General features: G+C 45.3%; 1 protein-coding gene across 4 annotated transcripts in view; it reads right to left on the minus strand.

The window, feature by feature from the left end:
• LOC110509575 (rho guanine nucleotide exchange factor 28) overlaps positions 1 to 25,418 on the minus strand; it is a 97,459-nt gene that overhangs the window by 63,522 nt on the left and 8,519 nt on the right. For all 4 annotated transcript variants that reach the window (XM_090227189.1, XM_090227188.1, XM_090227187.1 and 1 more), the window contains exons 2-7: positions 20,413 to 20,456; positions 9,762 to 9,912; positions 8,956 to 9,366; positions 4,439 to 4,622; positions 4,053 to 4,227; positions 64 to 148 (exon numbers count right to left, since the gene is read on the minus strand). In XM_090227189.1, the coding sequence (XP_090083315.1) occupies positions 64 to 148; positions 4,053 to 4,227; positions 4,439 to 4,622; positions 8,956 to 9,366; positions 9,762 to 9,912; positions 20,413 to 20,445 (1,039 nt within the window). In that variant the 5' untranslated portion in view covers positions 20,446 to 20,456. The remainder of the gene's footprint in view (positions 1 to 63; positions 149 to 4,052; positions 4,228 to 4,438; positions 4,623 to 8,955; positions 9,367 to 9,761; positions 9,913 to 20,412; positions 20,457 to 25,418) is intronic.

A 25,418-nucleotide genomic window follows, 5' to 3' on the forward strand; every position in this document is an offset into this window, starting at 1 on the left:
TTGATTTGAAAGACTCATCACTAAGTTAAAGCTACAATCCTGAGTTTGGTGTTTCACCCTCACCTCCGTCACTGGTATCACTTGCATGGACATCTGCTCTGCCACTGTCCTCCATCTGAACATCAACATCACCTCTCAGTGCTGAGATCTGTGCCAAAAACAGGAGTTCTGTGACAACATGCTCTTAAAAATAATAATTATAATATATACTGTAGGTAAACTATACTATACACCGCATATGAATTCCAATGTAAATGCATTCATTATATTATAAAGGTTTTATTACAGTAAAATAGTCACTTAATTACATTTTCACTTAAATATGTTTTGAAGTAGCAGCTATATACACTGATTAGCCAGTTTATTAGGTACACCAATCTAGTAATGGGTCAGACCCTCCTTTGCCTACAGAACAGCCTGAATTGTTTGGGTAGTGGAAACATTGCTCAATTGGTAACAATGGACCTAATGTGTGTCAGGAAAACATTCCCCAAACCATTAAACCACCGTCACCAGCCTGTACCGTTAACACCAGACAGGATTGGGCCGTGGAGTGCATATGCCAAATCCTGACCCCACTGTTGGTTGAATGCGTGTCTACTGGAGCCGCTTCTTGTTTTTAGCTGATAAGAATAGAACCTGGTGTGGTCAACTGCTGCAATAGCCCATCCATCACAAGGACCGATGAGTTGTGCGTTCCAAGATGCCGTTCTGCACACCACGGTTGTACTGCGCCATTATTTGCCTGTTTGTGGCCCGCCTGTTGGCTTGCACGATTCTTGCCATTATCCTTCAACCTCTCATCAATTAGCTGTTTTCGCCCACAGGACTGCCACTGACTTGATTTTTTTGTTTGTTGCACCATTCTCGGTAAACCCTAGATTCTGTCGTGCGTGGAATGCCCAGGAAACTGGCAGTTTCTGAGATACTGAAACCGGAGCGCCTGGCACCAATAATCATACCACGCTCAAAGTCGCTTTGGTCACTCGTTTTTCCCATTCTGATGTTCAATCGAACAGTAAGTGAATACCTCGGTGCCTGTCTGCCTGCTTAATATAGCAAGCCACTGTATGTGACTAGAGCTGTGGCGGTCATGAAATTTTGTCAGCCGGTGATTGTCAAGCAAATAACTGCCGGTCTCAAGGTAATTGACTGTTAATTAACATACACATTTAGCATCTCCTGTATAGCCTACAAACCACTGGTGCAGACCTTTGGAAAATCTAGATTTTAATAAATCCATGTAATTTAGCCTACAGCATCACAAGAAATCCAAAATTCACTTTTTAACTGGTCTAAAGAAACATGATATGAAGAAAATATAGTACATTTCAGAAGAACATAATAGCATACTCTACATTGTCCTTATATAAGGCCCAGATCTGGCTATGCAATATGGCTGTGGGCTACACTAGTTCATTTAGCAGACAATATTAGCTTAGAATTCAGTGTCATTATTTTATATTATTTTATAGTATGAAGAATGTGGGTTTTTTTATATAATTTTTTTACTCCGTTTTCTCCCCAATTTCGTGGTATCCAATTTATTTTTAGTAGCTACTATCTTGTCTCATCGCTACAACTCCCGTACGGGCTCGGGAGAGACGAAGGTTGAACGTTTTCTACAAATTATTTGAAGGAGTGTGCACATGCGGCTATTCTGTGTTGAGCAGTTAACAAAGAAACAGGTACTCTTAAATGCTTAATTTAGAGTTATTAATGTAACTTTAGTTGTGATACAAATGTTGGGAAATGTGTTTTGATTTGTAATACATTCTAAGGCTGCATGATGCGACTAATGATGATTTGAAAAAAGTAGCACGAAAGGCATGAGCTCTGCTTTGTTTCTTGCACAGGCTGTACACACTTCATCAGTCTCTCATTCACAATTCAACAAGCTCTTGACAATGCCTTGAATTTCTCAGCTGCATCCCCTTTGTGTGGCCATGATGCCCCCTAAATAAAATCCATGCCTTTTGCGGCAGGTGGCCATTGAGCCCTTGGGCTGAATATAATAATTATAATTCCTTTCTCCCTGCTGCGTGCCGAAGGACCTCTCACTCACATGACTCTCCATCACGTGATCGGGTCTTTCTCACAGGCTACAAGTGAAGAAAGACACATTGGGTACACAACTGCGCACGTCCTTATCCAATTCCAAGGGGCATATTGCAGATATGGGAAGAACTGTCCACATTTACTTTTCGTCAGCCAACCAGATGAGTAGGCCTAACGAACAGCAAAAGCATTAGCCTATGTCAATCTACTATCTCCCATAGTACCAAAGTTGACCTATTCCATTTTGTATGATAAATAAATATTACAAACATGGTCTGGGACAGTTGTGGGATGCGATCGATCACAAATTAATACAACCACTAGCATAAAAAAACTGTTTTAAGCAATGAGGCTGACGCAACAGATGAGAAAGTTTAGCTTAAAATGTTGATAAACTGTTGAGTTATTTCTTCCCATTATAAGTGCAGCAATGCGCACACGTCAGTAGGTTATAAGCGGGAATGTTACATTAGCAGGAAAACACTATTCTCAAAAGTGACCACAAATGTGTTTATGCACGTAATTATTTTATTATAAAAGGTGAACATTTATGGTGAAAATGATCTTCCTCAAACTCACGTGCTGTACATGTATGCCAGTTAGGCTCTAAACCCATTGTAAAGCAGATTAATGCGCTTCATTTTAAGAAGTTATTTGGCCACGTTAGCTGTAATACAAACCTTATCAAAACATATAGGCCTATATGCTAGGCTACATGAGATGTGCGACTATGATTTGAAAAGTCGCAAAAAAAAGCATGCGCTGTTTGCCTTAAGCTGGGCATCATTCACAAGCAATAGGCTAATATTGTCACCACTATTCTTGATTTAATCTTCGTCTTTACATATACTAAATAATATATGTGTGAAATGTGCTTTGATTTAGAATGGACCATTAATCATGCACCTGTATCAAAACAGGGGCAGTGGAAAAATAATACATGTAATCTATGCACTTAAATAGTGAATGGAGGACGCTTTTGTCGTGGTTCATTTTCATGCCAGCCAGGTAGGCTACACTCCTGTTGTAAAGAAAAGCAATGTGCTTAATATTCTGAAAGTTGAGAAATAAATATAGCAGGCCTAGCCTATAGAAAGCTGATGGGATCCCCCACTTTTTAAGAGGCCATCACTCTGTTTTCTCGCACAATTGCATAGCCTATAGAAATGTTGCGCAACATGAGCTCATGGGCTCTCATAAAGTGTTTGATTAGATTTTCAATTACATTTGCATTGATGTCAGAGTGATTAGAGGGACAATAGAGTGCAGAGGACCAGGCAGTTAGCAAGTTTGGTAGGCTACTAATAACCATAAGCAGCATTAGAGCTGGAAACCTAATTACCGTAACTAAACAGTCACATGGAATCTGACTGCCATCATGACTCGTAACCGCCGGTGTGGCGGTAGTACAGTCACAATTTGCCTATGAATGTTCCCAGTTATTTTATAATCTAGCAGCAGCAATTGGTGGCTACAACAACATTATGTAACTTAATATTTAAACAGATGTATTAAAGTCACTATGTGGTATCTATGTCATTCAACAATTAAATGATCACATTTCCTGTGATCATGTTTACGACTCAGTGTGTATAACATCCACATTACAAACTGTAATTATAGCCATTTTACTGCCTAAGTAAGATCCACATGTATGCACAAGTCCAAAAACTAGACAAATCATGTGTGGATTAGTTATAACATGTATTAGACAGATCAAACACCAATAGTTTGTTTTGGAGTTTGTTTAAGTCAGCTTTAGTTTTTCCTTCAATTCTTCACGATGTTTTCCTCTCTAATCCACTGGACTCACCTGAAGGGAAAAACACATTGAGCTAAACTGAACAATTCTGGGCCCGTATCCACAAAGCATTGCTGGGTAGGAGCTAGGATCTGTCCATATAAACATATTCATTATGATCCAAAAGGCAAAACTGACCCTAGATCAGCACTCCTACTCTGAGACGCTTTGTGGATACGAGCCCTGATCTCACCTGTCTGAGGATATTGTGGTCCGTCAGTTTCTCTCTGAGAACCAGGATGTTGTCCATAACACTGCTCTCAGGGCCCCCCAGGAAGGTAAGGTTAAGGGTGCCAGACCCAGGACATACCCTTAGAACACAAGTCCTATCTGCCCACACAGTGCACACCCCGACAGGGACAGGGGGGCTGTATGGAAGTGAAGTAGGAAGGTATGTGTTAGTTATCTGATTGAGTTGGCCATTTTTTTATGACAATCATCACTCACACAAATCATTGCTCTTGGGTCATTATGGTAAAAGAGACCGTGTCCTCAATTACTTACCTGGTAAAATGAAGGCAATAAATGAACAAACATGATGATGGTATAATCTTTTGTGATGCAGAGGCGGAGACTCACGTGGTAAGCGCCATAAAGAGGGTGTGGTCTCCTCCGTTCTGAGCCAGCTGGAGGGGTGTGGCCCCTTCCTCATTTGGCAGGGTCAGTGCCCTCTGACCCCTGGGCTGGCCAATCAGGAAGCGGGATAGACTGAGCAAACCCAGGCGCACGGAGAGGTGGAGGAGAGTGTCCCTGGACTGGTGCTCTGCAGAGAGAGAGGGAGAGACAGAGAGTGACAGAGTTCATTTATTTATTTTCCCCTGATATTCATACTTCAACTATGTGCACATTGTTAAAAAACTGTACATAGCTAAAAAATATAACATTTGAAATGCCTTTATACCTTTGAAACTTTTGTGAGTGTAATGTTTACTGATTATTTTCACGTTTATTGTTTTAATATTAGTTTTGGCAATGTAAACATGTTTCCCATGCCAATAAAGCCCCTTTCACTTGAATTGAGAAGGTAAGAGGGGGTAAAATAACATGGTAGCCAATGTTAATAACATTGCAGACACAGACAACACTGTGTTCCATAAAATAGATGAATACAGACAGTATTTATGCCAGAGGTGACCAGCCCTCCGTATAAGAACATTGTGAACTCTTACATCTCCACTATAGATCACTCAACCTGTTATCCTTCACACGATACCTTCACCGTCCACACTATTGTATATACTCCACTCTCTAGACCTAAACACACATATCCTGGCTCCAGGTCAGGTGTGAATGCCGAAATACACTCGGTGACTGCGCACACACACAGTAATACATGGTATGCACATAGATGGTATGCACTGTAGCTAGAACACATACATTTGTGTCCACACAAAACATGACATAATACAGAACATTAATAGACAAGAGCAGAACTACATGTAGGCCTACTGTAGCTAACACACAATCCAGATGGGTGTCATGCTGTGTGAAGTCTTATCTAGACTATAAAACTGTATGGAGAATGCATACCAACAAAGCAGGTCAGGTATGTCACACTGGTGTTAGTTATTATACTGGCTTGTATTTTAGGGCTGTGGTATTGAGAGAAAAAATGAAGTACCACGTTAGCTACAAGTCCTTGGGAAAATTCACCCGTTTAATTCATGCAGCATATCAAATGGCACCCTGTTCCCTATCTAGTGCACTACTAATGACCATTTTGAGAGGCAACTTCAGCAACTCTTCCTCGTAATGAAGAGATGAGACATTAAGAGTGACAGGAATTCCCACGCTGAAAATGACATTGACAGAAGCCAGCAAGAGAGCATCAGAAGAGCCCAGACACACACACAAATATGGTAACCCTCTAAACCTGCTCAGCATGTGTTAATGAAGCCAGTGTGTTGGAGGGTCCAGGTGGCTGCGGCCCAGAGCAGGGCACACACACATCCTTGTTGTGTTCGATTACACACACTGAATGACATTTTTTAGGGGGGGGGAAATAGGTCAGTCAATGGTCATTGAACCTCTATTCTTTCCAGCAAGACTAAGAAAGAAAACTATAGTTGCTATGGAGATATCTCTTCATTCTGAATCGCTGTCCTAAACTTGAACTTTCTCCCCATATTTTTCTCACACTGTGTTCGTTCCCACAGTTACCCATACTGTACCACAAATGCTTAACAATGTACCACATAACCATGACCCAATTACTTGACCAAGAACTGTAAATGAGGGGAAAATACTGTACCTTCCAGGTCAAAGTTCAGTCAACTAAGAAAATGTATTGACAAATGTCCTTAGAGACATTATTGTAACAAACCTAACGCAATGGTAAATCTTAGCACTAGCGCTATGGGTTCGGGGGTGTGCCAGAAATATTTGAGCTATTTTTACAACTGGAATTATGGCCGCAGTAGCTGGCGGTGGTGCGAAAAGGCTGGGTTTTAATGAATAAACAAGTTGTAGATGTGTCAAGACTTGACCCCTCACTGGCCAATCAGAGCATGCTCCATGGCTAAACATGTGGTTGCTTAAAATTGTATATTTACGGTCTTTTATGTATTGCGTTGTCATCAACTCCAGTTTGAATGTTAATCCGTTATAGGCTAGTTTGTTAAATAGCCTACAGAAACAAAATAACAAAATGTATGTAGGCCTATCCCATATTTGCTAAATAGGTTGAACATGTTTGAAGTCCAAATTGCAGTCCTAATTGCATGGCTTTCAATATGGAAATGTATTGTTAAAATTAACATTCGCACTGATATAAGGGCGAGGCCTACTGTACATTCCATTATGTCTGCCATGTCAGAGGCATGGACTATCAGAACATTGTCAATAAGCAAGATTAAATTCACAATTCATAAGGCTTAAAAAAAAAAGAGTGAATAATTCTAATCAAAACAACTTGTTTTAAATAGCCTACAGTATGTCTAAAGACAGGTACCATAATTGCTCCCCATGGGCATATAATATTAAGGTCGACTTGAGGCTTTTACGCACATCCATAATTAGAATGGGCGCTGGCTAAAATAATGATAAAAAAATCATGTCAGCTCACTGTTTTGATGCTCCCAAACTTGATCTTTGAATAAAGATTTGGTGGTTAATATTTGACTTTCAAAGAAGTCAAATGAGCCAAACCTTTTATTGATGGGCTGCTATTTGGCGAATGCATTGGACAGGACAAAAGAAAACAGCCTTCATTGAGGGGAGGGGAGGCTATGCTTGTTTTGTTGTCAAATGAAATGGAAAAACAAGCAATCTGTTTATTAAAATAACAGCAACATTTCTAAATAGGATGGGGTCGGAAACATGATGATATCATGAATCACATCTTTGTCGCACTGCGTGCACACGCAGGCCTACATGTCTTTACGCATAATATTTGCACGTCTACACAAAATACTAGGCTCCTGTCAATTCTATCGTCAATTGTACCGTTGAGGCACATTCAAAAAACAATCTGCCGTTGATATGGCATTACAGGAGGACTGAATAGTTTGGAAGAACGTGTCTTTGGTAATCGAACGAGGGGCGCTCTTTGAAAATGGGGACGGACAGTTTAAGTGGAATGAAGTACGCAAGTATGTGAATTGTGAATCATTAAAAAGCATGAGGGCAAAAACCTCTCAGTAGACCATTTTAAACCACTTTATTTATAGGCTGCTTGGCTAATGCATTGCCAGAATAAATAAAAAAATTCACTTATGTGAAGCTATTAAGCCAGCCTTGATTAAGGGCTATGGTTATAGGCTATGTAGGCTATGGTTGTTTTTAATCTAATTAAACGAAATGGGGGGAAACATATAATTTTTTATGTTTATAAATACGAGATTCACCAGCACAAAAGGCACATCTCTCATTCCATGGGCATTGTGTGTCATGGCAGGATAGGCTGCAACATTATCAACTGCGTGAACATTAAAACCTGCTAAAACTTCCCATTAGCGCTGCATGAAAATGTCACTTTTGCGCTTGTTTTTAAGGACACCTCAAATATTCCCAACCCTCCTACCTCAGCGCCAGCGAGTTGATGCTAGTCAGGTAAAGTGCCCAACCTGGCGTAAAGGGCTGGAAAATGACCGTTTTTACATGACAAAATTGCAAACTAACATGTTTGACATTTGCGCCTCCTTGGCGGAAGCGAAAATAGAGCCCAAGATGTATGTCTCATTTGCAAAAGCTTCAAATTATATTTATAGAGAGAGAGAGAGACAAAGAGAATGTGAAAAGGAGAAAGACAGAGCGTACTGAGATTCCTGTCCTGTAGTGGAGACCGACACTCAGGCACACAGACAATACGCGACCTTTCCGATGAGACGGGCAAGCATTGAAGAGAACAATTTACAAAACACAACCCACCCCCCCTTACGTAAGAAGCTGTGGGTGAATTTGGCCTGTGGCTAGAATGGAGTGCTTTTCTCTATCCCCTTCACTCTTCCCTTCTCAGTATGACATACACAGTCCAAACTAATGTCACCACGATCCTTGTGCTTTCACTAGCTTGATCAAGTTAAATAACGAGTTTTGATAATGAGTTTTGTGTGCATGTAGGCTTTCGTTTGAATCTGGCCATTGTGGTGCCAGTCTGTCTCTGCCAGATGGTTGTTCTGTTGGCCTGATTGGCAAGGTATCCATGTGGCATTGTTGTTGTGTTGCATGCAGAAACAGGCTGGCACCAGAGATGGTGTTTGTCTATAGCATTTCCTCCATAAAACGCTCATGTGACAAAGAACATGACATAAGCACATTGAAAAAGAGTATGTTGTAGTCTGCATTATTGCCCTTACCATGGTTCCATGGCACCAGCTACAGTAAGTACAAGTTGAGTTAAGTGAGTGTTGTTCTGTGTGTGTGTGAAATGTTATGACTGAAAAATGATGGTAATCATCTGAATACGTCTGTGTAGCCAATACAGAAGCTTTTGTTTTCATTGTTTTATTTCAATAATTATTTATCTTTCTGAACAGGGATAACTGTCTTGGGGCATATCTTCCTTACCGGTTACTAATTGTAATCTATATGACATAGGCCTATTGGCTAAGTGGATAACGTTGTTTTATATTGTATTGTATAGGATAGCTAGTTACCTTCTCTAGGTTGGCTGGCCTTGCCGCTCCACTCCAGAGGGTAGTCCAGGTTGGCCATGGCCTGGGTTATCCTCTCATCCATCTCCCTGAGACGACACTCCACCTCTGGATCAGGTCTGGGTCTCCCACCCCCATACCCATCCTCCTGGTCTGTCTTCCCCAGATAGTTCTCTCCTGAGCCAGCACTCCTGTCACCCTCCTTGTTCCCCTCCCCTGGAGCTGCTGAAACCCTCCTCAGGACCTCCAGGTGGCTCTGGGGACTCAGACAGTCGCTATTGGCTAGCAGGTGCTCGGCCACTTCCTGTGGCAAATCACTGACGTAGTCCAGCGAGGCCCCGCCTCCACAGGGCTGGGCTCTGCCCTCTGTGTGGCAATAAGCTGTGACAGAGACAGTCTCCTGAAGGTCATGACCTGTGGAGGAGAGGAGACGAACAGACGACTGATGATGGAATGTGACAACAATACGGTCTGAGAGTCCTGTTGACACAGAGGCTGTCCTAATATGGACACAATAAGACAAGAATAATTTTCTGCTCCCAAACATGAAGATTGTGATCTAGCAACAATGTTTGGACCAACATGGTCTTCATTAAGTTAGGCAAACTACTGCTATGAATACATCTACTGGCTTTATTAGAATCCATGTTATTTATGACCTAACATTTGAATAAAAGGGGAACTAATGATAACTGGAGGCAATGACCCTGTATCAAACTAAGGGTTCTGTTCTAACCTCAGTCAGTAGCCCTGTGTGTGACTGTCAGACTGATCTGGGATCAATGGGCACCAGGAATTGTGGGACTCACCTGGAACAGTGAAGCACAGAGACTTTCCATCCTCTGTTCTCTTCCCTACAGTAACATGGGCTAGTCTGGAACCTTCTAAAACCACATAGAACTCTGTCTGTTCTGGTTCTAGATCTGGAACCTGCAGAAGAGCACACACTTCCAATTGGCCCTAAGAAGAGAGATCGACAGAGAGAGAACAACAGAGAGAGAACAAGAGAAAGACAAAGAGAGAGAAAGGGGGTGGGGATAAAAAGGGTTTTACTGTGTGATATCACGATATGGTTTCATTGGTTTTCTAGAGAGAAGAAAGACAGCTCATCAACACATTCCTGTGACTGTTAATCAAGGACACCATTCATAACGTTACATTATGGACTATAACTACTGTTCTCTGAAGGAATGTAACAAGGTACAATACCACTATAGGGAGTCGTACTCTCACGACTTCGATTGAAGAACTAGAATCACACCTGACAAGGCCAATGAAACTATGGGGAATGGAGTCCCGCCTCAACGGATACTAAATGAAATGGCCCATGGCAGACCTCCCAGACCTCAACCCCGCAAGATCCAATAGACTGGGTATGAGCATCCTGCGCGCTGCTTCATGACCCTTTCCTGGCCCAGCTGTAAGCATCACCACTTGTGTGGTGATGCCCAACTCAACGCAGCATAAATATCCCCTGCAGTCAACCCTTTAAATAGCTGCCAGACCCCTGGTGGAGTGGGCCCGCACGCCGCTAGGTAACCTTTGCCCCTTCCTGCTCTATGCCACCTTAGTCTCCAGGGGCAAACTGAGTACAGGAAGGGTGTACGGATAATGTGTGGAGGTTCCCAACACATTTAACCCGAGGCCAAAGTCATGAGCAGGGAGGTCTTGTGGGAGAGGATCTTCAGATCCGACTCCAGAGTCTCAAAGGGGGCCGCACTCAGTGCCTCCAAAACCAGAGCCAAAACGCATGTAGGTGTAATAGGTTTAGAGACTAGTCAGACTGTGCACACCGTTCTGGAACAGCACAGGGGGTGGCCACCCAGTGTGGCTCTGTCAATTCCCACATGACGCCCTGAAATAACGGCCAAAAGAATCAATGATAAGCCCTCCTGGCGCAACCCTCTCCAATGTGGGCTGAATCAGCTCCACGGGAGGAAATACATAAAGGATGCTCCGAGGCAACTGGAGCGCCAGGGGGTCCGTTCCCAACGGAGAGCTCGGGTCCCTCTGACACTGCATGTTTTCTCACGATGTGGAAAGGTCTAGGTTGGCCCTGCCCGAACCTCTCCCATATCTGGGTAACCACCCAGGTGTCTAGCCACCTATGGCCACCCTGGATAGCAGATCTGGACCCAAGCAAAAGCAAGTGTGCCCCGCTCCACAGCAACAGGGAGCGTACCAAAGCGAGGACAGGGAGAGACCGGGTCCCCCCCCCTGCTTGTTGATGTAAGCTACTGTCATCCTGTTTTCAGGTCTGACCAGTACATGCCAGCCCAACAACGAGGGAGGAGAAGCCTGAGTGCCAAATACACTGTCAGAAGCTCCAGGTAATTGATATGCCAGGTGCTCTGTGCCAGAGTCCATACCCCCAGAATCGAGTAGCCATTGCACAGCACGCCCCATCCTTGGGGGGTGTGTGTGTGTGTCGTGACCACCTTGCAGAATAACACCTGGCCCATGAGAACCGCTTGCGACAGTACCTGGGGGTCTCCCCAATGGGCCAGTGCTCGAAGGCATGCCAGGGACACCTGAATCGCCCGATTTAGATGAAATGTGTCCAATCCAGTGGCTAGCACCCAGCGCTGGAAAGGCTGCATTAATAATAGCCCCAGGGGAACAACTACTATCATAGAAGCCATCATCCCCAGTAGGCGCAGGAATTGACGAAAACACACTGTACGCCACATCCGAACTTGGGCCAAGCAGAGCCGGAAACCAGTGCTGCCCGTGGGAATCAGCTATATCCGAATAGGTCGATCCCCAGTGTGGATCCATTGGCCTTTGCCCTGCTCCAACCTCCAGGCCTGCCACATCCTGATTATAACCTATTTTTCTAAAGCCTATAACCAACATGACTTTTAACTTAACGCTCTCATGATGGTGATGAAAAGAACCACAGCCGGGTCACGCTAACCCATCTGTGGTCTCTTGGGGATCAGGAGTCATTAGAGCAGGGCTCTGTAGCGGGATCTTGATCCACACACACACGTCGTCAGGGGAGCCAGCCCTGAGCTACTGCCCTGAGCTACTGCAACAACAAGTTCAACAGCAAGTGGCCTGAATAAATAGCCTAGTAGCCTCAAAACAAGAATGACTTCGAAAAACAGAAGACGCATCTGATATGCTGGCAGGACTCATCTACACTTACAAGTGCACGCATGCACACACACAAACAAGCACATGAACACGCACACAATACCGCCTAGTTTAACTTCCCTGGTCTTTGAATAATGTACAATAATGTACAATAGCAACTATTGGAACTATACAGAATCATAATAGGACTGATAAAAGGCCCTTATTAAAAACAAATGACTTCATGGATCAGCTTTGATGAAATCAAATCAAATTGTATTAGTCACATGCGCCAAATACAACCTCACAGTGAAATGCTTACTTACGAGCCCCTAACCAACAATGCAGTTTAAAAAAAAATAAGGATAAGAAATAAAAGAAACAAACAATTAAAGAGCAGCAGTAAAATAAAAATAGCGAGACTATATACAGGGGGTACAGGTACAGAGTCAATGAGCGGGGGCACCGGTTAGTTGAGGTAATATGTAGATGTAGGTAGAGTTAAAGTGACAATGCACAGACGATAACAACAGAGAGTAGCAGGGTTGTAAAAGGGGGGGATGCAAATAGTCTGGGTAGACATTTGATTCAGGAGTCTTATTGCTTGGGGGTAGAATCTGTTTAGAAGCCTCAGACTTAGACTTGGCGCTCCGGTACTGCTTGCCGTGCGGTAGCAGAGAGAACAGTCTATGACTAGGGTGGCTGGAGTCTTTGACAATTTTAGGGCCTTCCTCGGACACCGTCTGGTATAGAGATCCTGGATGGCAGATGGCAGGAAACTTGGCCCCAGTGATGTACTTGGCAGTTTGCACTATCCTCTGTAGTGCCTTGCGGTCGGAGGCCGAGCAGTTACCATACCAGGCAGTGATGCAACTGGTCAGTATGCTCTCAATAGTGCAGCTGTAGAACCTTTTGATGATCTGAGGACCCAGGCCAAAGCTTTTCAGTCTCCTGACGGGGAATAGGTTGTCATGCCCTCTTCAAGACTGTCTTGGTGTGCTTGGTACATGTTAGTTTGTTGCTGATGTGGACACCAAGGAACTTGAAACTCTCTACCTGCTCCACTGCAGCCCCTTTGATGAGAATGGGGGCGTGCTCGGTCCTCTTTTTCCTGTACTTCTCAATCATCTCCTTTGTCTTGATCACGTTGAGGGAGAGGTTGTTGTCCTGGCACCACACGGCCAGGTCTCTGACCTCCTCCCTATAGGCTCTCGTTGTTGTCGGTGATCAGGCCTACCACTGTTGTGTCATCGGCAAAATTAATTATGATGTTGGTGTCGTGCCTGGCCATGCAGTCATGAGTGAACCGGGAATACAGGAGGGGACTGAGCACACACCCCTGAGGGGCCCCTGTGTTGAGGTTCAGCGTGGCAGATGTGTGTTACCTATCCTTACCACCTGGGGGCGGCCCATCAGGAAGTCCAGGATCCAGTTGCAGAGGGAGGTGTTTAGTCCCAGGTTCCTTAGCTTATTGATTAGCTTTGAGGGCACTATGGTGTTGAACGCTGAGCTGTAGTCAATGAATAGCATTCTCACATAGGTGTTCCTTTTGTCCAGGTGGGAAAGGACAGTGTGGAGTGCAATAGAGATTGCATCATCTGTGGATCTGTTGGGGCGGTGTGCAAATTGGAGTGGGTCTAGGTTTTCTGGGATAATGGTGTTAATGTGAGCCATGACCAGCCTTTCAAAGCACTTCATGGCTACAGATGTAAGTGCTACGGGTTGGTAGTCATTTAGGCAGGTTACCTTAGTGTTTTTGGGCACAGGCACTATGGTGGTCTGCTTAAAACATGTTGGTATTACAGTCTCGGACAGGGAGAGGTTGATAATGTCAGTGAAAACACTTGCCAGTTGGTCAGCGCATGCTCGCAGTACACGTCCTGGTAATCCGTCTGGCCCTGCGGCCTTGTGATTATTGACCTGTTTAAAGGTCTTACTCACATCGGCTGCGGAGAGCATGATCACACAGTCTTCCGGAACAGCTAGTGCTCTCATGCATGTTTCAGTGTTATTTGCCTCGAAGCGAGCTTAGAAGTAATTTAGCTTGTCTGGTAGGCTCGTGTCACTGGGCAGCTCTCGGCTGTGCTTCTCTTTGTAGTCTATAATGGTTTGCAAGCCCTGCCACATACGTAGTACGATTCGATCTTAGTCCTGTATTGACGCTTTGCCTGTTTGATGGTTCATCGCAGGGCATGGTGGGATTTCTTATAAGCGTCCAGGTTAGAGTACCGCTCCTTGAAAGTGGAAGCTCTAGCCTTTAGCTCAGTGCGGATGTTGCCTGTAATCCATGGCTTCTGGTTGGGGTATGTACTCACAGTCACTGTGGGGACGATGTCATCGATGCACTTATTAATGAAGCCAATGACTGATGTGGTGTACTCCTCAATGCCATCGGAGGAATCCCGGAACATATTCCAGTCTGTGCTAGCAAAACAGTCCTGTAGTTTAGCATCTGCTTCATCTGACCACTTTTTCATTTATCTAGTCACTGGTGCTTCCTGCTTTTATTTTTGCTTGTAAGCAGGAATCAGGAGGATATAATTATGGTCAGATTTGCCAAATGGAGGGCGACCTTTGTATGCGTCTCTGCGTGTGGAGTAAAGGTGGTCCAGAGTTTTTTTTCCCTCTGGTTGCACATTTAACATGCTGATAGAAATTTGGTAAAACAGATTTAAGTTTCCCTGCATTAAAGTCCCCGGCTGCCAGGAGCACCGCCTCTGGGTGAGCGTTTTCTTATTTGCTTATGGTGGAATACAGCTCATCTGTCTTAGTGATAGCCTCAGTCTGTGGTTGTATGTAAACAGCTACGAAAAATACAGATAAACTCCCTAGGTAGATAGTGTGGTCTACAGCTTATCATTAGATACTCTACCTCAGGCAAGCAATAGCTCAAGATTTCCTTAGATATTGTGCACCAGCTGTTATTTAGAAAAATACATAGTCCCCCGCCCCTTGTCTTACCAGATGCCACTGTTCTATCCTGCCGGTGCAGCGTATAACCAGCCAGCTGTATGTTGATAGTGTCGTCATTCAGCCACGACTCTATGAAGCATAAGATATTACATTTTTGAAAGTTGGTAGTTTAATCTTCCGCGTAGGTCATTGATTTTATTCTCCAAAGATTGCACGTTTGCTAACAGAATGGAAGGAAGTGGGGGTTTATTCGATCGTCTATGAATTCTCAGAAGGCAGCCGCCCTCTAGCCCCTTTTCTCTGCCTCTTCTTCACGCAAATCATGGGGATCTGGCCTGTTCCCGAGAAAGTCGTATATCATTCGCGTCGGGCTCATCAGACTCGTTAAATGAAAAAAGGATTCTGCCAGTCCGTGGTGAGTAAGCGCAGTCCTGATGTCCAGAAGCTATTTTCGGTCATAAGAGACGGTAGCGGCAAAATTATGTACAAAATAAGTAAAAAAATAAGTTGCAAATAAACCAAAAAAAACACAATCGGTTGGGGACACGTAAAACATCAGCCTTTTTCTCCGGCGCCATTGTTACATCAAAGATCATCTGAGGCCATAGTGCTTAGAACTCTGCCATTCCAACATAGAACTCTGATATTTCAACTGCCATACCAACTTTCAGCACCTATACAGCAGGCTACCTTTGGGATGGCAGGTAGCCCAGTGGTTAGAGCGTTGGACTAGTAACCGAAAGATCGAAGAATCCCCGAGCTGACAAGGTAAAAAACTGTCTGTCATTGAAAATAAGAATTTGTTCTTAACTGACTTGCCTAGTTAAATTAAAGGTAAAAATAAAAAAATAAGTTGTTTTATGCACATGACAAGGCAAAGGGAACATTGATGTACATTCCAGAATGTGAATCACACGGAGGTCTTCAGGGTGGCTTTGTGTGTGTGCGCGCACATCGGAACAGAGAAATGTTACAGTACACTGCCTGAGCCTCTGAACAAATCTAGCACACTAATGACACATTAATGTAAAAGTCAAAATGACAGACACTCAAACTCGCATGGCATCATAAGCATTATAGGGACTTATTTGTAAAAGTAACCTGAATTTTTTGTGCAAACCTACTGATACCATGTATGAAGAACGATACACAAAACTGGAAGTTATCAACATGTCTAAATGTAAGTCTTTAAAAACCATGTCCCAAGGCTATTGCACTGAATGATTTTGCAGTAGATTATACTTGTATTACTGGGTCTTCTGTGCAATGTAGCCACACACATTATGTGGTAGACTTAATGTGTTTTATCATAGTTGCTTGCATCCAAAAGGCCCCATTATAACGTTTCAGGTAAGACCCAAGTGCAGACTGTGTTGAAGAAACAATGTTTATTGCAGCAATAGGGGCGCGCAAACGACACGTCAAGGCAGGCAGGGGTCAATAATGCAGAGCGGTGGGGCCAAGGTACAGGACGGCTGGCAGGCTCAGGGTCAAGGGCAGGCAGAGTGGTCAGGCAGGCGGGCTCAGAGTCCAGGCAGACAAGGATCAAAACCAGGAGGGCGAGAGAAAGAGAGAATGGGGAAAAACGCTGGTTGACTTGACAAACAAGACAAACAGAGAACATGGGATACACAGGGGATAATGGGGAAGATGGGCGACACCTGGAGGGGGGTGGAGACAATCACAAGGACAGGTGAAACAGATCAGGGCATGACAGTACCCACCCTCTAGAGACGCCACATGGCAAAGGGCTGTGAGACATGGGTTTAGACACCTGAAAAGTAGAAAGTATACGGAGGGTACGGGGCAAAAGAAGATGAACAGCAGAGGGGCTAATTATCTTGGAGCGGGGCGGAAAGGTCTCGGCTTCCGGGGGGTGTAGCAGCGGGGCTATAGTGGCGTGTCAGAGCTTCCGGCTTAACATCCTTGTTTACTGGTTGGTGTTGCGAAGTGGCCCGGGCCTTACTGAACCCCTCCCGGAGGTCCTGGTACTCCACGGGAATGGCGGAGAGATCCAGGGCAATTTCCAAGCACCCAGGAAGACGTCCCGGGGCAGGCAGAGCTGATTTCAGGCAATGAGTGTGGCAGAACGGGCTTCAGCTGACGATGGCACCTGTAGACCAGTCAATCGAGGGATTGTGTCGCTGGAGCCAAGAGAATCCCAATACCACAGGAACCAGCTGAGACTCAATTAGCAGAAATTGGATCATCTCGTTGTGGTTCCCCGACACTCGTAGGTTGATGGGGGTGGTATGGTGGGTGACCCAGCCTATAGAACGCCCGTCCAGCGCTCTAACATTCATGGCAAAGGAGAGGGGTTGAGTGGGGATGCCCAGCTCGGACGGCAGGGCAACGTCCATAAGACTCATATCGGCCCCCGAGTCAATGAGTACCTGGAGAGACTTGGACTGGTCGCCCCACAGCAGTGTGGCATGGAGATGTGGCGAGTAGGGGGGGAAGCTAAATTGTCATTAGGACAATTTCATTGCTACCAATGAGTTAGGTCTCTTGAAGTGACAGGTAGAGACATAATGACCGGCAGTACCGCAATACAGACAACTCTGGCTGTTAAGTCTGCGTACCTGTTCGGCTGGAGACAGCCTAGCCCTACCGAGCTGCATCGGCTCGGGAAGAGATAAATCGGCAGTCTTCGGAGGCTCTTGGAGGAACTCGGGTAAGCTCAGATCCTCTCTGGGACGTAGACACCGGGGACTTCTGGAGTCAATCAGATGCAAGATGGGATCCTTGAATGAGCGATTGGGACCACAATCAAACCTCTTCTCCCTTCTGCGTTCCCACAGCCGTCCATCGATCCATGAGTCGAGATCCGTTGGTAGTTCTGGGGTTGCAAGCTCGTCCTTTACTTCCTCCGATACTCCGTGGCGAACAGCGCTTCAGGCTTCCAGGCACCCTCCACTGCTATCGTGCGGAATTCCACTGCATAGTCTGCAACACTGAGGGAGTCCTGCCGTAGCTGGAGTAACCTCCGGGCAGTCTCTCTCTCGGACCCTGAACGAAACAAAGTGCAGCTAGTTTGCAGTCTTTCCAGCTTCAGGTTGAAGTTTTTGCGTTAGCTGTGTTGTTGGCTAACTCCTGTGAACAACAGTGTCCTGGCGAGAGAGCCAGGTGAAATCGTTTGACATGACTGTAAGTTAGCCGTAGTTGTCTAGCTAGTAAGCAAGGGATAAGAACGTTGTCAACCAGTATGGCAATAGAACCTTTAGGACAAACGACTGGGTTGCATCCATAGATACAGAACAAAAAGACTTAACGACCGGGTCGTGTCTCTGGCAACCGAACCGATAGAACGAACAACCAGCCGGCTTGGGTAGCAACCCAAGATTTGTGTAGGGACTATATCTTGTGAAAGGATGAAATGGCATGAATAAATTCATCAAAATAAAGTTTTTAATTCAAATATGTTGTATAAAAGTGCTAATGCCCTTGAAGCCGGTGTTTGGAAGATATATTGGCTCGACTTCATCTCGGGCCGCACAACACCCGTGGCAATATATCCACCCAACACTGGCTTCTCTGGCATTATAACTTAAATAGAATCCCTCACATTCTCCTCTTCTAATGTAAATCACCAGCGGCCTGCCAGTCGTCTACCAGGTAATCTCTCATAGCCAGCCAACAAAACTGCCAGATCACCTCACACATACCACACACACACACACACACACACACACACACAACACACACAACACACACACACTTCATCTCATTCAAACTCAGTAAATCGCAGTCTGAAGGTTCCACACACAGCACAAACCACAAACCACCCCTTCAGACCAGACACAGGCAGTTACACAGTGAGAACTTCTATCAATACTACCGTTTGTTCATTGTACTGATTGTGGACTTTCTGGTGTGGTGAGAGGAAATGCTCCATGTTGTCTTTGTGCAGGACTGCTACACCATAAAACTTTTACAGGCCAGTTACAATAACAGTCTTTAAATGAGTGAAATATAGCACAGCTTACATCCACAAAGCAGAGCATTTAAGTCTGGCTCTCATTCAGAGGTGAGAGGAGCCGTGCTGCAGAGGCAGAGCTATGACCTTAGGGTGGAGACTACACTTCATCTTGTAACACAGATGTATTAGTTCAACCTTTATGGTACATTTTTGGCCATACAGACATATACCAGTGAGAGTTAAACTGAAACATGGTAAAAACCTAGTAAACTCTAGTAAGAGTAAGTGAGTATCTGTGAGTACTTTCAAAGTAACAGCGAGCACTGTACCGTTTTAAAAATGTCACGGCTCACTAGAGAATTTAAGTTCTGCAACCAGAGATAATGGTCTAAACAACAAGAGAAAACTAGGATATGAATCATGAATGTTACGTGTTCCATGTGACCCAGTCGCTTATTGCGGCCAGATTTACAGACCAAAGAGGCGACTAGGCTCTCAATAACAGAAAGAAAACGTCTTCAGGTCAACTCTGAAACACTGGTAAACTAGTAAAAACAAACTGATACTCTACTCTCGTTCTGTCCTCCAGAAATCTGGCAAAACTTTAGCGACTGGCCGGCCCGGCTGGCTGGCCCACCCAGGATTCTACCACACAAAAGAAGAGAGGAAGAGAAAAAAAGGGCAGTGGGAGAGTGAGGGGAAGAGAGATAGAGGGAGAGAGTAAGAGAGACAGTAAGAGAGAGAGAGAGAGAGAGAGAGAGTAAGAGAGAGAGAGTAAGAGAGAGAGAGAGAGTGAGTGAGAGAGAGAGAGAGAGAGAGAGTAAGAGAGAGAGAGAGAGAGAGTAAGAGAGAGAGAGAGAGAGAGAGAGTAAGAGAGCGAGTCATTACACATTTAATGAAAATAAATGAGAAGCTTTAAAATGACCTTCTGAAAACCCACTCCTAATTCACCTCAAATAGAAAACACACGTACTGACCTTTAGAATAAACATATAGCCACTCAGGTCTGGGCCTACCTGCTCAGAACCAATAAACAATACATTCATCTTTTATAGTTCTCATTCTCTCTTTTACTGGGCCCTATTTCCTTACCACTTGAGCACACTATTTATCAAACACACACATGCTGTCTCTCTCACACACACACACACACACACACACACACACACACACACACACACACACACACACACACACACACACACACACACACACACAAACACACACACACACGTATGTATAAAATAATGGGCTTTTAGTGGTCTCAGTAGGCCTTGTCCATCTGGAGAACAGGCCGGATGTAAAGGATTCTATCCCAGGGTGTAACACACCAGGGTTAGATTTCACCTGCAGCTCAACCTCAACACAACGCCAGTCAGTCAACCACCAACCGGAGGGAGAAACAGGGAACGGAGAGAGAGGAAACGGAGAGAGGGAAAATGAAAGGGCATCGAGAGAGAGGTAGCTGAGGAGAAACATTACAGGTAGTCACACACATGTAAGACACACACACACAGAGAGAGAATGAACAACAGTATAGCAGCACTTACATATAGAGGCACTTCTCCTCTGTTCAACTCCATGTTCTGAGCATCTGATGAAACAATAAGAAGGAAAGTGACACGGTCATATATATTATTACCACCATAGTACAACTGTAATAACCAATATGTACCAACAACCCTGCATATATCTGATTAACAACACACTGGTATCATCAAAACAATGATCAGCACGCCATGAAATTATATCCCAGATTTTGTCCAAACTCCTCTCTACAGTAATTCCAGTACTGAAGCAGTTTATTAAATTGGGCAGTCAGGGCTACAGCATCACAAGGCTCTGCTCTACGTGCGAGACACAGCCTAATCTCTTCGTCCTGGTATGTCGGAACATGAGGTCTTCTATGAAACACCGTTATCCTTTCATTATTATCCCATCTCTCCTTCCATTCCCTCCATCCCTCCATATTTCTCTTTTTTTACTCCATGGGAAAGAGCGATCCAATCTGTCTGTCGGCGTCTAGACTACGTGTATTTTACCTGAACTTTCCAAGAATTAGAGAATCAGCTCAAATTGGAAGGCTTTAGTGTGCAGTCTGTCTTTGCAGGGTACGTTATTTGCCGTGTTTCTCTCTCTATTTTGTGGCAGGTTGCAGGAATGGAGGACACTGTGCTGAAAGTGTAACTTTAGCCACCTGCATACACCTGATCCGGTCTGAATTTACTCTCAGCTGTTTGTGCGTGTGAATACTGCATGACTTCAAAGTGAAAGAGAGATGCTGTCAGCCCTATAGAGGTATAGCTCAGTCTAGACAAGGGAATGATGAGAAACAACTATCAAAGAGGAAAGCAACCAATAAATCTTACTTGTCTTGTGAGTTACATTTTCCACTGTCGTTACATGATAAAAGTCCCTCAAATTACATCAAAACCCAGAGATTTTGACAGGTGATACTCAGTGGTGTGCTGGAGGGATGTCGCAGGAAATGAATATCACTGTCCTTTTCACTGACGGTTGCTAATGTAGTCAGAGGATACCCTTGTCAATAGATAAGGTGCCTGATGCCACGGGCTGGTGCGTGATTTTCATGATCCTGTAACAGGTATTGCTATTACCTGGTATTGTCACTCATGATATTATCATTCTATAATGGTGTTATCACTCTCATGGCTGCGGGGTCAGAAAGAAACTTTGGAACTATGGATATAAAAACAAAACTTTCGTAATATGGGTGCAGCGTAACAGTTTGTGTGTGTAGGGTCGCTGTTTATGTGTGTCACTGTCTGATATAGAATAACCTGCATGTTCTCTTTCAAATATTTGTTTCGGTATCTCACTATGGGATATCGTTGGACAAGCCTATCACTACGGAAGGTCCAATCACACAACATCTTTCAAAGTCAGACAGGTCGAGTGGCGAATGAGGAGAGACCCTACTCATTATCAGTCCCCACGCCCGCGCTCTGGTCATTCTTGCTCTCTATAAGCTTTCCTCAGCACGACTTGGTCCTTGTCTTCCTGCTTCACTGTTCTCAGGCGAACTGCAAGGCATAACGCTACCAAACGTGAGTACTGACCGAACGGAAATATTTGCTTTGAGTAGAATTTGCTTCGTAGATACCCATAGACTTCCAGTCATTGCGCTAACGGTAGTTAGCATTGGCTCGTGAAACTACCTCTAACTTCCTTCATACTGGACACAGAGACACACAAATCTGACTCTGGGGAAGTAGATGAAAGGCCTCATTTCCAAAATCCCAAAGTATCCCTTTAATTCGAGGATAAAACCATTGTGTGTCTCTCAGAGTTATGGAACCTGCTACCCCTACTCAAGGAGAACCGAGCACAGCACCTGCCACAGCACCGGCACACCCCCGCCCCGGCACCGGCTAGCCATGTGGGGCTATGATAGCAGGCAAGGATACACACTTTGTGTATCACCTGCTTGGGGTAAGAACATGCACTGACGGCTCTCGCTCACCTGGTGTCCTGCATGCATTGTAAGGAGTTGGGGGAGCTCATTATCGAAGAGGATGACGATGACAGCATTAGTCATCTCTTCCCTGACGAAGACAATCGGGAAGAGGAACTCCAAGCCCAGGGCTCAAGGCCCTCCAGTGCCCTAAGCGGAGCATTGAAACCCAAGAAGAAGTACTGGCTTATTGATGTTTACAAGCGGGCTGCAGCCAAACTCAATATTGGGTGGAATGCACCTGAGGGGGGCGGCAATGCCGAGAGGGACTGGTTCGATGAGAAGAGAATCCCTTCTCGCACAATCCCGGGGAAGCAACTCCTCCCGACGGTCCCAGCCTGTTTGGCGGAAGCCAAACGTAACAAGGAAAAGCTCCTGTACAGCAATGCCCTGACTATGGAGTTTGCAGCTTTGGACATGCAGGGCATGGAGGTGCTGGGTTTCAGCATGCCTCCGGTTGGAGAGCAATCCTTGGCCAACCACCACAACCCCAGCTGTGTCTCCTCTCTGACCAGCATTTCCCTTCCTGGAAAGATGGAGAGCTTCTCAGTCTCAATCCTCCAGAAGGTCTAAGAGTCGGTGGCACTTTCAGTATGGACTCTTTTTTCCTACTTCCGGCGCCGACAGAGATGGCCGCCTCGCTTCGCGTTCCTAGGAAACTATGCAGTTTTTTGTTTTTTTACGTGTTATTTCTTACATTAGTACCCCAGCTCATCTTAGGTTTCATTACATACAGTCGAGAAGAACTACTGAATATAAGATCAGCATCAACTCACCATCAGTACTACCAAGAATATGTTTTTCGCGACGCGGATCCTGTGTTCTGCCTTACAAACAGGACAACTGAGTGGATTCCATGCAGCGACCCAAAAAAAAAACAACTCCGAAAAAGAGGGAAACGAGGCGGTCTTCTGGTCAGACTCCGGAGACGGGCACATCGTGCACCACTCCCTAGCATTCTTCTTGCCAATGTCCAGTCTCTTGACAACAAGGTTGATGAAATCCGAGCAAGGGTAGCATTCCAGAGGGACATCAGAGACTGTAACGTTCTTTGCTTCACGGAAACGTGGCTCACTGGAGTGACTCTATCCGAAGCGGTGCAGCCAACGGGTTTCTCCACACATCGCGCAGACAGAAACAAACAACTTTCTGGTAAGAAGAGGGGCGGCGGCGTATGCCTTATGACTAACGTGACATGGTGTGATGAAAGAAACATACAGGAACTCAAATCCTTCTGTTCACCTGATTTAGAATTCCTCACAATCAAATGTAGACCGCATTATCTACCAAGAGAATTCTCTTCGATTATAATCACAGCCGTATACATCCCCCCCCAAGCAGACACATCGATGGCTCTGAACGAACTTTATTTAACTCTTTGCAAACTGGAAACCATTCATCCGGAGGCTGCATTCATTGTAGCTGGGGATTTTAACAAGGCTAATCTGAAAACAAGACTCCCTAAATTTTATCAGCATATCGATTGCGCAACCAGGGGTGGAAAGACCTTGGATCATTGTTACTCTAACTTCCGCGACGCATATAAGGCCCTGCCCCACCCCCCTTTCGGAAAAGCTGACCACGACTCCATTTTGTTGATCCCTGCCTACAGACAGAAACTAAAACAAGAGGCTCCCACGCTGAGGTCTGTCCAACGCTGGTCCGACCAGGCTGACTCCACACTCCAAGACTGCTTCCACCACGTGGACTGGGACATGTTTCGTATTGCGTCAGACAACAACATTGACGAATACGCTGATTCGGTGTGTGAGTTCATTAGAACGTGTGTTGAAGATGTCGTTCCCATAGCAACGATTAAAACATTCCCTAACCAGAAACCGTGGATTGATGGCAGCATTCGCGTGAAACTGAAAGCGCGAACCACTGCTTTTAATCAGGGGAAGGTGTCTGGTAACATGACCGAATACAAACAGTGCAGCTATTCCCTCCGCAAGGCTATCAAACAAGCTAAGCGTCAGTACAGAGACAAAGTAGAATCTCAATTCAACGGCTCAGACACAAGAGGCATGTGGCAGGGTCTACAGTCAATCACGGACTACAGGAAGAAATCCAGCCCAGTCACGGACCAGGATGTCCTGCTCCCAGGCAGACTAAACAACTTTTTTGCCCGCTTTGAGGACAATACAGTGCCACTGACACGGCCGGCAACGAAAACATGCGGTCTCTCCTTCACTGCAGCCGAGGTGAGTAAGACATTTAAACGTGTTAACCCTCGCAAGGCTGCAGGCCCAGACGGCATCCCCAGCCGCGCCCTCAGAGCATGCGCAGACCAGCTGGCCGGTGTGTTTACGGACATATTCAATCAATCCCTATACCAGTCTGCTGTTCCCACATGCTTCAAGAGGGCCACCATTGTTCCTGTTCCCAAGAAAGCTAAGGTAACTGAGCTAAACGACTACCGCCCCGTAGCACTCACTTCCGTCATCATGAAGTGCTTTGAGAGACTAGTCAAGGACCATATCACCTCCACCCTACCTGACACCCTAGACCCACTCCAATTTGCTTACCGCCCAAATAGGTCCACAGACGATGCAATCTCAACCACACTGCACACCGCCCTAACCCATCTGGACAAGAGGAATACCTATGTGAGAATGCTGTTCATTGACTACAGCTCGGCATTCAACACCATAGTACCCTCCAAGCTCGTCATCAAGCTCGAGACCCTGGGTCTCGACCCCGCCCTGTGCAACTGGGTACTGGACTTCCTGACGGGCCGCCCCCAGGTGGTGAGGGTAGGCAACAACATCTCCTCCCCGCTGATCCTCAACACTGGGGCCCCACAAGGGTGCGTTCTGAGCCCTCTCCTGTACTCCCTGTTCACCCACGACTGCGTGGCCACGCACGCCTCCAACTCAATCATCAAGTTTGCGGACGACACAACAGTGGTAGGCTTGATTACCAACAACGACGAGACGGCCTACAGGGAGGAGGTGAGGGCCCTCGGAGTGTGGTGTCAGGAAAATAACCTCACACTCAACGTCAACAAAACTAAGGAGATGATTGTGGACTTCAGGAAACAGCAGAGGGAACACCCCCCTATCCACATCGATGGAACAG

Source organism: Oncorhynchus mykiss, chromosome 29 (assembly GCF_057628025.1).
Source record: "Oncorhynchus mykiss isolate SJ-2025 chromosome 29, ASM5762802v1, whole genome shotgun sequence".
NCBI classification, from domain to species: domain Eukaryota; kingdom Metazoa; phylum Chordata; class Actinopteri; order Salmoniformes; family Salmonidae; genus Oncorhynchus; species Oncorhynchus mykiss.